The 18,511-nt window shown below is 36.7% G+C and overlaps 2 protein-coding genes across 2 annotated transcripts in view; one reads left to right on the top strand and one right to left on the bottom strand.

Moving 5' to 3' along the window:
* The window catches only part of LOC137403550 (THAP domain-containing protein 5-like), a 290,272-nt gene that overhangs the window by 52,020 nt on the left and 219,741 nt on the right, over positions 1 to 18,511 (bottom strand). The window lies entirely within an intron of this gene.
* The window catches only part of LOC137404776 (uncharacterized), a 39,449-nt gene that overhangs the window by 19,255 nt on the left and 1,683 nt on the right, over positions 1 to 18,511 (top strand). The window contains exons 6-11 of the mRNA XM_068091007.1: positions 3,321 to 3,388; positions 6,178 to 6,304; positions 10,584 to 10,758; positions 12,780 to 12,968; positions 15,882 to 16,059; positions 17,639 to 17,735. Coding sequence (XP_067947108.1) covers positions 3,321 to 3,388; positions 6,178 to 6,304; positions 10,584 to 10,758; positions 12,780 to 12,968; positions 15,882 to 16,059; positions 17,639 to 17,735 — 834 coding nt within the window. The remainder of the gene's footprint in view (positions 1 to 3,320; positions 3,389 to 6,177; positions 6,305 to 10,583; positions 10,759 to 12,779; positions 12,969 to 15,881; positions 16,060 to 17,638; positions 17,736 to 18,511) is intronic.

The raw sequence follows: 18,511 nt of genomic DNA, 5'->3' as shown, positions 1-18,511 counted from the left end.
TAGGGTGTGCGGTCTGGGACTTACACATAGGGTGTGCGGTCTGGGACTTACACATAGGGTGTGCGGTCTGGTACTTACACATAGGGTGTGCGGTCTGGTACTTACACATAGAGTGTGCGGTCTGGGACTTACACATAGGGTGTGCGGTCTGGGATATACACTTAGGGTGTGCGATCTGGGACATTCTGGTGCAGGCTTTTTAGCAGTGTTATTTTTACACCAAATATATTATTTATGTTTATATACAGTAAATCAATAACGAGATGATAATGACAAGAATATGCGAAAAACAGTATTTTATTCATGGAACTTCACACATACCTTTTTATTTGAAACACATTTACAAAAATAAACTGAAATTTCAGTTCGGCATATTTTATTCGAATTCAGTATGTCACTCAGTGTTTTTTTGTCCATTTAACATGAGCAGATTCAGTTGATGCAGCTGATGATCCGTGGCCATGCTAGTTTTTTTCGCTAATCGCTTCACTACTTTACTACTTCACGGTATGGATTCTTCTTTTACATGAATATTTATGTTCACATCACCAAAATTTGATTGAAGGATCTCGTGAACTACATCTGTCAAATACATAATTGTAGCCGCTGTGTACAAATTTTTCTCTTGCGCTTTTACTCCAAATTTGTCGAGTCATAATGAAAGACGATAAATTCTGAACTCCGTAACCTGCGACAGAATGCCTGCATTAAAAAATCCATTCCGTAGGTCGTTATACACGTACAGTCACACATGGATAAATCGCCCACGGATAGCTCGAACACATGGTTAACTCGAACGGTTTCTTTGGTCCGTTCTCACGTAATGATAAATTGCTGTAAATAACTCGAACTCCACACTGTTAACTCGAACTGTTTTTTGCCCAACGGCTACCGAAACGGTTGTTATCGCTTTAGAAAATCACTTTATTCCAAGCCATAGAGGTAAACCTCAACTTTTCGTAATTCATAAGCGTCGTTATTACCACCATCGGCAAAATATTTTTGTCAACGACTTTTCTAAAGGTTTGGTGAAATTTGATTTATACCAAACATCCGCTTAGCGATCGCCCTTCAGAAGCGAGGTAAAGTGAGGTAATCTTTGCATAAACTTCAAGAAAAATCGGCAAAATTGATCGTGGGTAAAACGCTCAGTTCAGTCAATTCAATCAATTTTAGTAAGTGAAGCAGACTCATTTTCAACCACTCATCTCTATACAGTAATACTTCAACTTACGAGTGCTCCAACGTTCGAGAAACTTGAGATACGAGCCAGCTTTTAGGCAAGTTTTAGCACTAACATACGAGCCACGTTTGAGATACGAGCACGTGAGTCAGTTGCCAAGTATGCCGAAGGTGTTTTATGAGAACAGCATCACTCTGTATTTTTCAACTGCTCAGGTTATACTTTTTGTACCGTGTTTTTGTGCGCGATTTTCAGTGCAGAATTATGTGAATTAAAAGTACAGTGCGTAGACCGAAAGTTTGCCAGTAAAATGAAAGATGAAATGCAAAGAAAAAGCAAATGATAACAATTGATATTAAACGGAAAATTATTGAAAAATATGCGAAGTGTGTATGTGTGATTGAGCTAGCTCAGCAATATGACAGAAATACATCCACAATTATCAAACAGAAGGATTATATTCAGGGCATTTATTTAGTTCGCAAAAAGACTAACCTTAGTTTCTAAACGGCGCAGCGATCTTCACGACCACTGATGGAGAGTCTGCTCAGGCATTGGATAAAAGATAAACAATTGGCCGGTGACAGCGTAACTGAACGATGCTATGTGAAAGGCCGGCGCTATCTATCAAAACTATAAACATTCGGACAAGTTGGCTAGTGGTCGTGCATTAACCGTTTGTGACGACACCTGTGTTCATCCTAATCGCAACATGTTGAAAGGGCGACAAAGGCAAACGTCCTCAGATAGGTTTATCTTAAAACGGCTGGCTAGTCGTAAAAGCGAAACAAACAAAAATTAGCTAACCAGTGAGAAACTTCTAACTATGAACGCCGAAGAGATTTTAATTACGTTAAGTTAAAAATGACAGTTTGCTTTTAGGTTTGCTTCTAAGTTTGTCTTTTAAAACTGATAAAATCCAAATTTATCAAAGTCAACTGTTGTAATGAAGGATAACTCTTTATATAACTCTCCAGGATATCTCCCTCTCTGGCAAATGCTAGCGTTAGCTGCTATTGTATGTAGGCTGTTTAATTTTACATTTTAATTAATAGCATTTCCTTGCATTATTTTTTATTTGTTGCTTTTTAAAAGCTTGTGGTAAGTTAGGACAACAACCAACGTGTTCTTTCTGTTACAATATCTTGTTTTGCGTGTTTTATTTGCATTTTTTTAGAGTATGGAAACTAATCAATATATATTTAATTGTTCTATATATAAATAAATTGCACCAACATGCAAGTAAATTAACATAAGAGCTCAGTCTCGGAACGCATTAAGCTCGTAAGTCGAAGTATGACTGTATATAAATCTCAAAGCTTGTTGTTCGTCGGCCCAGCTATCGCCATTAAAATCTAGCAGTGAAAAACTGTATCGCACAAGATTTGATCTCTGAACCATTCAAAAGGCGAGAAGCTAACCTATCAAGCTACCGTGGAGACAATGGACTCGTTGGGTGATATGAGTCACTCCCTTGGTTAAAATATGCCTGGCGACTCTGTGTTACACGCAACATCACTAAAGCTTGCTCTCACGGCTCTTATTAGTAAGTTTAGCAATACATATACTAGCTTACTCAAATTAGTCATTGGCAACTACATTACTTGCCACTGTTTATAAGCTGCTTTTTAATACCTGTGCAATGCCGGGCATTTGGCTATTCTATGAATATGCATATATCCTTAATTTGTAAAATCAGGGTTGGATGTTTTTTAGAACACATAAACCAGAGATAATTCTAGTGAGAACTTGTTATGCTTCACATTGCCTTTATTCAATGAGGAATAGAACACAAATACATTGTAAAATGATATTAATTACTATGAATAGTCTCCCGGCGTTTCAGTTGGTGTTGCTAAATGTACTTGTATTAAATTAATTAAACACAATGTTTAACATTTTTCCCGCTACATGCCCTGTTTGCATACGATTGCATCCGAGAACGAAACCGCAATGCAAAAACTCTAATTAATTACGATTCCCGCATGAAATTATCAGCTTTTTGCTACACAAAGTATCATCATAAGGAATTTTCATAATGAAAGTTCGGAGTGTGACAGTTTCATCTCTGCCACAATATTCTGTAGTTTGATGGTTGATCTGAACAAGTCATGAGTGTAGTTCTGGTTCTTCACAGGTGGTAGGAGTCGGTACCATTCCAACCGCTGCAGTCATAAAAGTGCAAGATGGAACGATGCCTGGCCCGTAAGTACTCATGTAATGCATACTATTTGGAGTTATAACTCTCTATCTAGTTTTATGTGGGTGGTTCTTATCTCCCCTGAAGGCAGGACTGGCTCAGTCTAACTGTTCTCTAGCAGAAGGGTTTATCTCTTGTACACATTTTCTGGTTAATGCTGGACACCTGAAAGCAAAATTTGTAACATTAATAGTTTGTGTTGCAAAAAACGGCGATCATATCATGGCAAAATCGTAAGTAGTTACAGCTTGTTGTGTTTAGATCTAACCAATAGGGTGTGACCCCCACTAACAATATGAGCCTCTTCTCTTGTACATTAGTCTTGTAAAAACAGCATTAAAATTTACACACTTTCCCATATCCAATGAAAATGGGAAAAACTTGAGTGCCTCTAATCGTAACACAAACAAAAAATAATTTTTTGTTTTGAAAATGCTGGGCGAACGTTCATAGTTCTAAATTTTGTTGTACTTATCATCCTCCTTCATGGTCGTGTGTCTAGTTCTCCAACTGAGTAAATCGCCCCATTTGTTTGAGACTTTATTTTTAAAGAATAGAGAAAGTGTGATATTTTTATCCTTTATTATTTATCTTGAGGTGTTGACTAATGTTCTAAAAAAAAGAATCAAGGAGATTGACCAACTAGAAGCTGAGATATAGCCAGCCAAACACAGGTCTACCAAAATACATAAGTGTTTTGGTAATACTCATATTAGCATCAACATATGACGTATCAAATCGACTTGTGTGCCATTGGTCAATTAAGCCAACTAATGCGCTCTCCTATAACAATCACGGCGTTTTAATTGGTTTAATCCCTGGAAGTATAGAACAATCAAATTGGGCCTAACAATCATTGCTCTGAGAATTCCGAACCAGTCCCTCTGACGTGTAGATTAGTTTTAGCATGAAAGAATTACACGCATCTATTATTTCGCAACATTTCGCTATCTTGCTAGTTCAACTCAGTTTTGTTGTTCTCCCACTTAGCTTCCCTATACAGACTCATCTTTAGCGCTGTTCAGATTTTTTTTAACTATAGCTAATAAATGGAATCAATTAAATCAATCATCAATCTCGGTTATCATTTGGAGTTTTCTACAAATTATATTAGTTACATCATTTATTCTATACGCAGTTATATTATTATTTTGTATAATATGCATTATGATTATTATATTAATCATAAAAAATAATCATAGATAAAATAATAGATAAATAGAAAAATCAAATCAAAAGTTATCGTTTTCTTTTCTTACAGCAAGAGCAGCACGGTCAAGTTATTCTTTTTAAAATTATGGCTGTAGTGAACTTACAGTCTGTTAATAGTGACGATAATCATGAAAATCAACTGAATGCTGCAGTAGGTACACAGTAGAAAGATGATGAATGAACAAAAATTCACATTTCCATTTCTTATTCTAAACAAACTGCAAATCTCGGATATCGCATAATATAGACTATACACGCACCGTTCGTTGAACAGAGGATCTTCGGAGCATATCCATGGAGATCGAGTTAAAATTTGAAGCACAATAGTCAAAATCTGCTCTTCTGTTTTAAAAAATCATGGCGAGGGGTTGTGGGCAAATGCCTTTACCACACAATGTTTGCTTGGTTTTCCTGAGAAACCAGAGCTAGTCTGTAAATTATTTACTATCGCGAGAAGCGTTTTACATCTCGTAGCCTAAAACAATCAGTAAACGTAACGGCGGTAAGGGTACGCAACTCCGGCACATGTCCAATAAGTCGATTTCATACGTCATAATTCTCGGGATTTTCGAAGGGTTTTCTTCTGATTCATTATTAGATAGACCTGTGATTGGCTGGCTATATCTCAGCTTCTGGTGGGTCAATCTCCTTGATTCTTTTTTTAGAACATTAGTCGACACCTCAAGATAACTAATAAAGCATAATAATATCACACTTTCTCTATTCTTTAACATTGGTGTAAATATGGGTTTAGATGGGTTTTTACAAAGACTAGTACCATGGTAGTCTAGTGTGCCCCGAAAAATCGTCATGTGTAATAACTATGCACAGAATGCTAGTGGGCAGTCGATTGGTGCAGGTATCAGAGTGTCAGTCTGTCACACTAGAAGTTATGAGTTTGAATCTTGTACAAGGCAATTTTTTAACCCCCCAACCGTGGTGACTGGCAGACGGATGCAGCTCTTGATTAGTAAAGACTAAAATTTTGGCAGCGGTGTGTGACGTCAGAGATCATCATTGTAATAAATATGGGCATAATTATTCTATAATAGCGGAAGGTGGTTAAGTGGTGCAGTGGTTAATGCAGCAGTCAATGAAGCCGAGTATCTGAGTTCAATCCCCATGTGATGCATTTATCTTTCCTAAATCTTCCAACCCGCAGAATTTGTATGGTGTGAGTTAGTGTCTCTGCTTTTATTTATACACTCTCTGCCCCTAATATAAACCAATGGTTTCTTACCAGACTAAAAACAGGAAGTAAACATTCCTTGTCTTTTTATATTTCATCGCAAAGTGTATCCGATGTCTTACACGTTTTTACATATTTTGCAACGCTGATTTATATTTAGGCATGCGAAATGCATTCATTTCCTGTTGATCCTTCGAGTTTGGTAGTTGTTAGCAAGCTAATGACCCCAATGTGTTAAAAGCTGGATGGAGGAAAGAGTCACGTCCTGCGAACTCAAATCAAACTTGAATTTTATACCATTTCTTGTCGGCTGGAATTATTTCTATGTGTTTTGCCCTTAACACATGTTAATAAAACTTCCTATTTTCTGTTAATTAAATTTCATAATTTTAGAGAGCTGAAACAGAGAAAATTTGATGACGTTTCATTTAGCTGTGCGGACAGTCCAGTACTACCTGAGAGGTTCTCTATCTATATTGTGGCCTATGGTCAACACGCCCAACGTGCTGCACAGCTAAAGGTGAGCTGGTTTAACTCTGGTTACTGCCTGCTTTAAATCCACTTCTTAGACTCAGTATTATAAGGAAGCTTGGTCTGCACATAACGCCACATATGGTCACCACATAACGCCCTCTGATATATGCGCCTAGACAAAGAAAAATAAAATCAAGAGTAGATAGAATTGATATATTTTATAAATTCAGCAAGGAGAGACTGAAGTCACCTCAAGAAATTTAGATATTGGTGCGCATTCCACCAGTACTGCTACTGGTATCCTTCGTTTTTTCGTGACATCATCCCACGAGCAAACGAGCGGAGCGATGTGTGGGAGTTTTTATGATAAATGCATGTGCACACAACTTACGAAAATTATTCATCAACAATGAGACGAACCCTTGGCTAGAAATTTCATCAAGAAATTTAAGCATCGGAATGTAAAGTCGTTAAAGTATAATAACGATACAAAACACATTTAAACCTATTTAAATATGTTACCAAGTCTTTGTAAATTGTCGGTATTATCTTTAAACTTACCCATCTGATCGGATTATACACAAATAGACAGATTTATTTGAACGAAAATTGCCACAAAAAGCTTGAAAAGCTCGGTTTAATAAAAGTTAAGACCGAAAATTGAAACGCCAATAAAGCCGTGCGACCGATTGTAGAACTATTTAGTAGTGCGTATTTCACGAGAAAACCGTGTTCATTTTACCAGTCTATGGTGCTGTTTACTTGTAATCGAATTTATTCGAAGGTTTTTGTAATAAACGTAGACCGTTTGAGGCGTAGACCGATTTACAGGTACGAAATTGTGGTACACCGTTTATCAGCCTATGTTTTTTTCCAATCACCGAAGGTTTCATTATTTAAAATGTTAGCCGAAATTCTTTACAACTTACGTACAAGCTAGGGCCAAACTACAACGCCCCTTCATGACGAGAACATTTTTTATTTTGCTACATTTTTATACGAGTGAATGCTCCTACCCGCTTTCTGTTAAAAATCGCTTATCAAAACCATTCTACATTCAACGCAACCAACTTTCAAACTGTGTATAGTACACAGTAGCTTGCCATTTTACTTCTAATTTTGCATTTCAGAGTTATAATAAACATATTTATTTATTGTTGTTGAATTACATACATTACAGTAGGTTAGACCTACAGCTTTATAACACTTTTATAACAGCTTTTATTTTGCTGCAGTTTGCAGAAATCTTCGAGACGCATTAACGCTCATAGGTTTTCTATTATTGCTGTATTACTATATTAACAATATTGGTTATTTTAATAATATCAGTGCATTTTACTTATAATATTGGCCAACATTGCATTTCTCCTATTGCAAGGGAGAGATATAAACGTGTAATATTTTCCTTTCATTGTTGTTGTTTGTCATGACCAAACACTTTTTAAATAAATTTTCTAAAAGCCTATATAAATACCACAACTTCTCGATATTGCTACCTATGACGTTTTGAAATGTAAACAAAATTGTGTATTGGTTTTCTATTATTACTATATTAATAAAATTGATTATTCTAAGAATATCAGTGCATTTTACTTCTAATATTGGCCAATATTGCATTTCTCCTGTTGCAGGGGGAAAATATAAACATCTTTTCCATTCATTATTGCTTATTTTTGTATATAATAACACCCACACCCAGTACATTACAGCTACCATTGCAGTTATCCTATTGCACTGCAGAGCCATTTGATTGCTAATATTGCATTTCTCAACCATTAGTACCCTTTATTTTTTTGCCAATATCTCTGGCCATCTCTTTGGTCGTGGGCTGTATGACAGTGGAATTTCTAGTTTTATCGTTGTCGGCCATCTTTATAGACAATTTTATCGTCAAAAAAACTAAGCTTTTGCAATTAATTTTTGAAAATGATGCTTTTGTTGGCAATTTTTTTATTTTAGTATCAAAACAACACCAAAAAGTAGTATTCAATAAAAGAAAAACGATCGTTTTCTACAAATGTAGCGGCTTTTTTGTGAACGAGTGCATGTGCAAACCGCTTGATGACGTAAAAAAAACGATGGGTTGTTAGCTGAAGATGGTTGTGCTGTCATACATCCTGTGATCCTTAGTTTTTTAGCTTCATTTTTTAAACCTCGATTTGTGCTTTCTACAAAAGTATTAATGTTCTTTGTGGCTGTTAATGTCGTGCTATTCCATACAAGTTATTTGAAGAGCATCTAGTCACACTATATGACACGCTCTTCAGTTTTGTGTGTAATTCACATTGCATCTCCCTACTGACCAATAGGACTGATGCTCACCTGTTAGTAGTGATGGTTGCTTTTGTGGCCTAGAGGTGAATAATAGAAGTGACCTTCCCGTAATGTATGCACGCATGATTTCATCATCATTAGCTGCATTACTCTTGCAAGAACTAGGCTCCATTTCAAAGGATATGTTGCCTGTGCAAAATCTACAATAATATTCAACCAAAAGAGAAGCATTTGCAAACTTAACAAGTTTTGGGATTGTCTACACATGTGGCCTTTGGATTCCAAACCCCCTCACAATTGTAGAGTTACTCTAGCTTTTGTCTTCGTTGAAGTAAATAATAACTGAGTCAGGCCTGTTGGTAGAGGATAAGTGTATGTGTGGTGGTGTATCAATTAAATATGTGGCCTTAGATCTTAATATATAGTTTTATGTTTCTAAACTATGTATGATAACCAGACGGCGGACTTTAACTAATATGTTCGATGCATAATAAAATGTATTTGTTGGGTTTGTTTATGGGCCGTCTATAGAGCGATTGCCTCATATCGCTCTATGTTTATAGATATGTATAGTCATAAACGAATGCTTATCTCATACTCAGTTCAGTGCTGGATATTTGTAGTCTGTCGTGATGTCGGAGTTGTCCTCTCAGAGATTAATCATTGACTATGTGCGCCATAAACTGATGACATCACTGAGGCATTGCAGACATGTTGGAAAACACTGCAACTGTCAAACTTTCCCAATGTTTCGTCGTAAATCTACGACTCTGTGCAGCGTGCATTGCTTCGGCGGTTGTGATTGGTTGTTGTGGATTGCTCCAGCTATATTTCCCTTCACAATATTTGCTGTGCAAACAGTATTTCATCGTTTCAGCGACCGCATCGTGTAATGATAACACTATGTCATGGACTATTCGCTGATGTAAACAAAGATGGGTTTGTGATAGTGTGAACAGTATTAGCAGACGATCACCAGAGTATTGAGGGATTAAAGTCGATACCTTGAACACAATTTTAGTAAATGTTATCTGAAATTATCATATTTTTCTACCATTTGCGATTGTACATGATGTTTGAGGTGATCTGATTGCTAGCATGTTTCAAGTTTCAAGATTCAGCGAAAGTACGATTATGACATCTGTAGTTGCGAAGAGATCAACATAATGAAGATGCGCAATGCTTCAACTTCAATGCGAACTTTAACTTGAACACAAAAGCTGATATCAACTTTAGCAATGACAGCGATTAGTGACATCATTTTGGCACGTTTTTTTCTTCTGAGCGTTTTAATCGTGATCAAGTTTTGTCAATTTTAATCTTGAAACATCCTGGCAGTCAGGTCACTTCAAACATTAAAAACAATCGCATATGATAAAAAAATACCGAAATATTGTGTAAGTTCATCGTTATATAGAATGATAAGTAATATTTACTATAATAAGAGCCGAATCCTTTGAAAAAGGAGGGCATCACAGAGGATTCGAACTCTGACATTCAGCTTTGCAGCCAGGCACACAACCAACTTGCCGTATTGTGGTATAATTGTGCAGATACTTATTATACTTACAGATACCTTCTGATAATACCTACAAAAATTTGTCCAAGTTGGTCTTTAGTGCGTTATCAGACGTATACCTCTATGTTACGAGTTATCAGACGTATACCTCTATGTTACGAGTTATCAGACGTATACCTCTATGTTACGAGTTATCACACGTATTCATCTATGTTACGAGTTATCACACGTATACCTCTATGTTACGAGTTATCACACGTATACCTCTATGTTACGAGTAAGACTTCTGCAAGCACCCTCAGCTTATACAACCACCTCACTTGCCCACAATTTGATGCAATTGTCGCACATTCCTACAATTTGTCACACTTGATAGAAATATGAAGCTATGCTTAGGGCATGCAAACAGCTATAACCATAGAGTTATCACTCTAGGGTGAGATAACTCTATGGCTATAACCTCAAACCCTGTTGAGATGGTTCTACTTAGTTTCGGCATGACTTTGTTAAAATAAAAAATTTACTTTTGTAGCTCGGAGGCTGTTACCTTTTCAAAGGAGTCCACTGTAAGTCATCACAAACTATTGTTGATTTTTACCTCCATGATCGACACAAGCATCTGGCAGCACCACTAGATGATGCCCAAAGCTCCAAGGTTATTGCATGTATTCAGAAAGCCTCTGACAAGTTGTGCATCGTTGCACCAGGTACTTGCGATACATAAGTCAGGATAGGTGTGGGTGTATTAAGGGTATTGAATATTCAATCCCTAAAAGTCATCTAAAGTTGCTTGAGTTCATTTGAAGGTCTTGGGCAGTAATACAGAAACATTCATTTTTAAACGATTTACAACACATCAAACATGTAATAAACAATGTTTTCATTATTTATTTATTAAATTATTTCGTCTAAAGATAATTCTATGTAATGTTTAGTTTTGTGTGTTGGTCTGACTAATCTCTTGCGACTGCTAAAATAGCGATCATCAAAATCTGCACTGTCATCGTTTTCATTCAGTTACATAATGTGTTATCCGATATTGATTACTTTCGTACTATTGAGGTTCGGATTTTTCACCAATTGTCAATTTTCACCTGATAAAAAAATCATGTTGTAGACCCTTCGACTTGCTATGAGTGCAGATCATCGCTGATTTACTTGGTCAATGAACGGCCCAGTGTTTATGTGTGTTTAGCGACACCCTTAGTGACTATGCCTTCACAATTTCCATTTGGCTTTTCAATTTTGTCTACATGTATATTGGCTCAGAAACAGTCGCACTGCTCATGTCTTGCAATAGATAAAAATAGCCCTCACCCAACGATCTATATTCGTAAATATCACTCCGGTCATTGTGTTTGCACGCTCCTTCCGCAAGGCCCTTTCACCAGGTCAGTAAAATATCTTGTTTCTCAATAACCATCTGGTTGTTAGAAACCAGATGGTTCTTGAGAACCCATCTGCAGGCTATCTGATTGATAATGCTAGTTATTAATAACCTAATAACGTCTCAGACGACCATCCTTGGTGATTCAGACGCAAAATGCTTGGAGATATGTTGAGCCTATAGAAAAATATTTGGTATCCCGTGCAGTAGGTCACAATAATAGATTTATAATCTATCCCATAGCTAATCCATACCTCTCTTTATTAGTTGCAGATGAAAAATACTTTTTACTGAGTATTTTTCTGAACTTTGAGAACCTGAAAGTTTTTTTGATCAGCCACTAGTCAATCAATCTTTTGACAACAGACTAAGAGACGGATCGTTTCAGGAAGATTTTCGTAACCATATCAAAAATAACGTTTTCCTTTATCTACATTCAAAGCGCATGCTCAAATTTTAGTTCCAAGTCACACACAAGGCGTAACATACCTGGTTTTGAGTCGATTTCAGTGGTAAATACCAGATATGAATAATAGCGATTTCGTGCATCGTCAGGCTTAGTGCAAGCTCACTTACGAAAATGTCACAATATTATTTATATAATAATATAATTAATAACATAATATTACTGATTTCACAATATTTGTCACATACTAATTAATGATTTGTGTCTGGGAAAATTATTTCTTGTCTTCCTATCTTTCTATTTTTGCAGTCATCTGTATCTAAGCGACAAGCAACGTTTACTCCTAGTATTGGGATTTAGCACTGCTGGTAGCACTAGGAATACGGTATTTCTGTGAGCTTTTTAACATATATTTCTGTTTAAAATTTTTCTAATTTGGTATCTTGTAATAAAATTGGATAGCTATGACCTATTCAAATATGATAACTTCTGCAAAATTTGCAGAAGCAACGGGAATGGAAAAATAATCTTGCCATTCTTGCTACAGTAATAAATCAAAAGGAAATCAAACAGAAAAAAAGTGCAATTTTGTTTTCATTTATGATTTAAGCAGCCGTTGTTCAGTGTTTGTGGCTTATGATCAGTGGGTCAGCGCTCTGAATCACAGAAGGACCACCCGTGGTGGTGTTAGGAGGGCTACAATTGCTTCTTTGCCAAATCTCATGAGCAAATAGTCACAATAAATCCTATACCAGGAGGAAGAATATTTGCAGTGGCGACCAAACAGCCAAAAATAGAGACACTAGGAATACAGTGACAGGAGCAGTACGGTATATATTTGGATGCCCTCACAGTACAATTAAATAACGAACACTTTAAACAACAAAACAGTTTAAGCATTCAGGGAGGGTTAAAAATCTTACCTCTTTTCTTAGAGGCGATGGAAGCATTACACTGCCCTTCTGACTGCTATGATGATGCACACCATATTTCTCAAGATATACTTTATGAATATAATAACAAGAACTCTGCTATTAGCTTGCGCCATCTTCTGATTGAAGATGGTGAGACTCTCCGTCTTGTCTCCAAGGATCCTGACTGTACTGGACCGTCCCCTACTGAAGGTGACCTACCTCTTCATTGCTCAGCTATGTGGGTACAGTAGACATTCTTATAATGTAAACCTCATTTTACGGAAATTCCTCTGAACGTAACGAATATATTTAAAGTTTTGGCATTGTATTACGTAAGAAATTGCACATAATGCGTATCATAGAGTAGGTACTAATTCTCTCATTTGATTAAAATAACAGGAGTCTCATGGTTATCCTGAAAAGTATCATTTTCTCTCTTGCGGCACTTGGTAGTAGTTGTCTCCTCTTGGTAGAGAAGACAAACGTATAGGGATATCCGGAGTATCTGCAGTATTAATTTTTTTACTTTATGTTAGACATACAACTATTTTTATTTTCGCTGCATAGATCTCGCTGCGGAGAAAAATGCGGGAAAATAGTTGATTTAGATTGACATTGAAGTCGTGCGCTCTCCTTAATGTAAAATTATCATATTCATGAACCCAAAAGCATGACAAGTGGCAAAAAAAATAAAAAAGTTGTCAATACAAATCAATAATACCACATTTATTTAATGGTCGTTAAATTAAAAAATTATGTTTAGTTATTTTTTGGAAGGCCAAAGGAGTGAGTGTGAGAAGATCTTTGAGCTTGTGAGGTATTTGCACGTATTTTGTTCTTCGTATAACATAAAATCTCCATAATGTAATACTTTCAAAACGAGTGGTTTATGTGGTAAGGGCTGTAGTTCTTTTCACATCAGCCAAACTAATTTCACCAATTATTAGGGCATTCAGTCATAAAGGATAACCACGGATCATGTTGTTTTTTGTTGATGTGAAATTTTATATATCTTTGAACAATTAAATTCACACATTGTAATCTAAATTAATTGAACCATTTATAAAGTTCTCCAACTACTGCAGCATTGCCATTATCTCCTTCCTACCCGACTGAGTTATCATGTGCCCTCCAGATAACACTGTAACTATCATAACTCCATTAACATTGGAATGCGCACTCTCCCGCTACCGCATACCCCACGATCGCATACCCCACACGTGTAGAGAATGTGAGAGCACTCTTATTCCAAAATGCTTGTCAAACAGCGCTCTCCGCAAACATACTCTCTAACCTCTGATGATCATTTGTTAGTTGCTGAAACAGACCACGTTTCCATGGAAAGTCTCAGCTAGGCTCTGAAATGACAGTTCTCGCTGAGCTGAGGCTATCATGTAGATGTAAATAAGGCTGACAGTTTGATTAGAATCATCTTACATAATCTTATCGCCTCAAACTTGAAGTGTAAGTTTGAATTCATTTGAATTCGGTAAGAGGTAGTCACCAAACTCTTCGAGTTAAACTCTATCGTACAGGAGTATCGACATAAACTCGTCCAAAGTTGACCCGGCATGCATCTATTTACTGGAACTGATGTGTTATTTATTTGTTGACGCTTTGGGAATTATTTCTGTTTTGCTTTCTGTTAAATGTGCGCTAAGTACAGTCAAACATGGATAACTCGAACTTCACGGGACCGAGCAAAAGTGTTCGAATTATCAGAGCGTTCAAGTTATCAGAGCACTGTCACAAGTCCATGTATTTACTTATTTATTAGTAGATACATGTACATATGCAAACTATAATATAAATCAAAAGCACAAATGGCTTGTTTCAAATTAAATGCTTCTAATGTAAAGTTTAAAACGTTTTTATCAAAAAGTATAGAGATTTTTCTATCACTTGAGATTGGTTTGTTGTTTGAGGTGATGTTATTGCCAGGACGTTTTTTTTAGATTGACATTGGCAAAACTTGATCGTTGTTGAAATGCTCAAAAGAAAAGACATCTTTTTCTTTTGAGCGTTTTACCCACGATCAATTTTGCCGATTTTTCTTGAAGTTTATGCAACTTCAAGAAAAAGTTACCAAAGAAAAATCCCTTACTTTACCTGGGATTCGTTAAGAGCAACACTCCGAGGCAGTTCAATTAAAAGTTTTACGAGGTTTAACGGTACATTGTATATCACTCACGCTTTTTGAATGGATACTTATTGAATGTACACACGTATTCTGTGTTTAGGTCAAACGATGAATAGTTTTTTTAGCTAAGACAACGTATACGTTTAATAAAAACAATTTTTAAGACGTTTTAAACATTCAACATTCCGACGTTGATTCAACACGGAATCAACGTCGGAAAACTATTCGTCACGTGCTAGCCGGGTCACGCACTCAAGGATTTTCGCCACGCACATACAAAACAACATGCTGTTTTTGTTTTGTATGTGCGTGGCGAAATTCCTTGCGCGCGTGACCCGGCAAGCCCGTGCTATTAATCGTATAGCAGTATAAATCAAATTTGACCAAACCTTTAGAAAAGTCGTTGACAAAATTATTTTGCCGATGGTGGTAATAACAACGCTTATGAATTACGAAAAGATGAGGTTTACCTCTATGGCTTTGAATAAAGTGATTTTCTAAAGCGATAACAACCGTTTCGGTAGCCGTTGGGCAAAAAAAACAGTTCGAATTAACAGTGTTGAGTTCGAGTTATCTATAGCAATTTATCATTACGTGGGAACGGACCAAAGAAACCGTTCGAATTAACCATGTGTTCGAGCTATCCGTGGATGAGTTATCCATGTTTGACTGTATGTGTGACCTTGGAGCATTGTTATGGGTGGTCCGGCTGGTGTTATCTTTATGACTCATCAGTACTGATCAAGTAGCCTAGCTAGGCAGGTGACTTAAATTATCCTTGTAAACATTCATACAATAAAAACACCTTGAGGAAACTTCACATTATAACACTTTATGGTACATAATTTATTCCCTTATATGTTCAATTCAGCAGACTTGTTCCATTCAATTATCAAATGACCCAAATACTACATGGAAATCTCACACAAACTTCCTGTCTGATGGCAATTCTGACAGGTTCTGACAAGTGTCTGCTGCTTCAGATACGAAAGTGCATCACGTCAATACGAACCTGATGGTGAAGGGGATACCTCGCTTATCCATAGCAAGCATACACAGTATGCAGACATCTGGGCTACATAGACACGCGCCTATTCTATGCAGAACTCTCTGTGATGTTCTACCATCTTTTCTCAAAAAGGAAGTACGACCGGCCTTTTCGTAAGTTTTATTAGTTATTTTGGTGATATTTAAGCTCTGTAATTTAAAAGAACTCTGTGACAACCTCATTGAAATTTGCTGCTGATGGAGAAATGTTTATAGTTTACATAGCAGGGATGGAGACTAGTTGAAAATGAGCTTGCTACAAATTTTGGTAGGTTTTATCAGTGTCGGTGTTTTTTATCATTTGCGATTGTTTTTGGATGCTTGAGGTGGTCTGACTGCCAGGATGTTTCAAGATTAAAGTCTACAAATTTTGTTCGCAGGTAAAATGGTCAGAATAAGCCAAAGTGCAAGTATGATGTCTATAGTTGCAAAGAGATCGACAGAATAGGGACGGACAACTCTGCAACTTGAACACAATAGATATCAACTATAGCAACTATAGCAACTAGTGATGTCATTTAACATATATTTTCCTTCCGAGTGTTTCCTTTGACAGCAATCAAGTTGGTCAATCAATCAAGTTTGACAGTAATCAAGCAATGTTCAGACCATCTCAAACATCAAAACCAATTGCAAATGATAGGAAAACACCGACACTTTTTAAGAAAATCTACTGAAGTTTTGTGCAGGTTCATCTTCAAGTGATATTCAAGTTTATCTTCAAGTGTGCTCTAGTATTTTAAGTCACTGATGACAAGATGTTTGGTAACCTTGCATTTAGACCTTATCAAGTCCTTATCATTATTTCTATTCTCTTTAATTGTTAACTAATCACAGAGTATGAAAATGTCATCTTAAATCTAAGTGAAAAGTAAAGAAGCCTAACAGTCATATGGGTGAGACATTTACTTGGAGCTCGCAAAGAAAGGATGACTCCAAAACAAGTATTGAAAGCGATATAATTTCAAATAAAAAAATCTGCTTATTGAATTATAGTTAATCGTTCACTATCGCTACTTACATACTGATGTAATAACATTGTTTGCTAGTTGGCGTTGTCTGACTGTGTACTTCAGCTTGATTTTAGTTTCAATGTTGTGACGTACGACCTCACTCGCAAACTACTAGCGTTATTTTGTTAGTTAGTTCCCAAGCAATGCTTTTCTGTAATTATTTTACAAACATAAATTATGAAGGGATGCAGCGCTATTGCGTATATATTGGTCTTGATTCATTGGAACATCTTGACTCATCAATGCCTCTAAATTCATGTTTACACCAGGACAATTTATTGGAGTTGCTTCCACACCGACAAGGTCTGGTATAAAACGAAAATCGGTTGTAAATATGACTTTTGCCAATTGCTGAAAAAATATAGATGAAATGCTGCATACTATGTTTGTCTATTTTTGATAACTGTCATTGATGGAGTGCGACTCGATATTGACCAATCATATTTCACAACGTTACTACAGGCATATACATGCAGAAGGGATATCGATGTGGCATTTCATTGGCTAAAAACTTTGACCCATTTAGTGTAGTCTGAGTCTAAACAGATTTGGTGTGAAGTCGTCGCGCTAACGTATTTCAAATTATAAACGGACTTGAAGCAATTCCAAATCCAACTCTGTCAATGTGAACACAACTCTGACAAATCATCCTGTTATAAATGCACCTCTGAATGTTGCAGTCCGGACCAGGCTCCGCAGACGGTACTTTATCTCTCCTTGAGTGACACAAAGAAGAGAACAATTGCAGTTACTGCTGTTGCCAATCAAGCCAATATGGTATGTCCCTATCTTGGTTCAAACCATAAGCATTTACATCTGTTACTTAGCCAAGGACCAAATGTGGAATTGTTTTTCATCGTCTGAATTTCAACCGTGCCATCAAAAGCTGCTGCTCGTATCCAAGAGAATTTTTTTATGTTCTAGAATCCTCCCCTCTCTCTCTCCTCCCTCTTTAGGAAGATGTTTCTCCCAAAAACCTTTTTGCATACCTATGAACATCTTTAATTATTAACTAAACATTCTGTCCACATGTATAGCTCCTTATTGAGTCCCTTCCTGGCAGATTCTGCCCATACCATGGCAGTCTTTATAGCTATCAAGTTAGCTTACAACTTCTAGGATTGTCAGAACAGCAATCTGAGATTGTTTGAGGGTGCTTATAATTTCCTATACATGACGGAATATAAAAAGTCTTTAACATAGTCTAGTACATAATGAGCATTCTATTATTCCTACGCATGTCTATGAACTTGGAGTTATCCTCTAAAGGCTCAAAGTGTATCGCCGTATGTCGAAGTTGTCCTTACAGCAACTCTCTGTTGACTATATGCGCCGTAACCCGGTAACATCGCCGAGGCAACGCGAACATGTCGAAAAACCTTGCAGCTGTAAACTTTATTGATATTCCGCTGTGCACCCACGACAGTCTGTGCAATGTACTCCACTTCGGCAGGAGTGGTTGGCTGTCTGTTTTCCTTCGCAGTAATTGATGGGAAACTAGTATTTGATGAGAATGTTATACAGCGGACTATTTGCTGATGTAAAGGCGATGC

This window comes from Watersipora subatra, chromosome 9 (assembly GCF_963576615.1).
Source record: "Watersipora subatra chromosome 9, tzWatSuba1.1, whole genome shotgun sequence".
In the NCBI taxonomy this organism is placed as follows: domain Eukaryota; kingdom Metazoa; phylum Bryozoa; class Gymnolaemata; order Cheilostomatida; family Watersiporidae; genus Watersipora; species Watersipora subatra.
The sequence above is the reverse complement of the archived record's forward strand: the minus strand, read 5'-3'. Positions and strand labels throughout refer to the sequence as shown.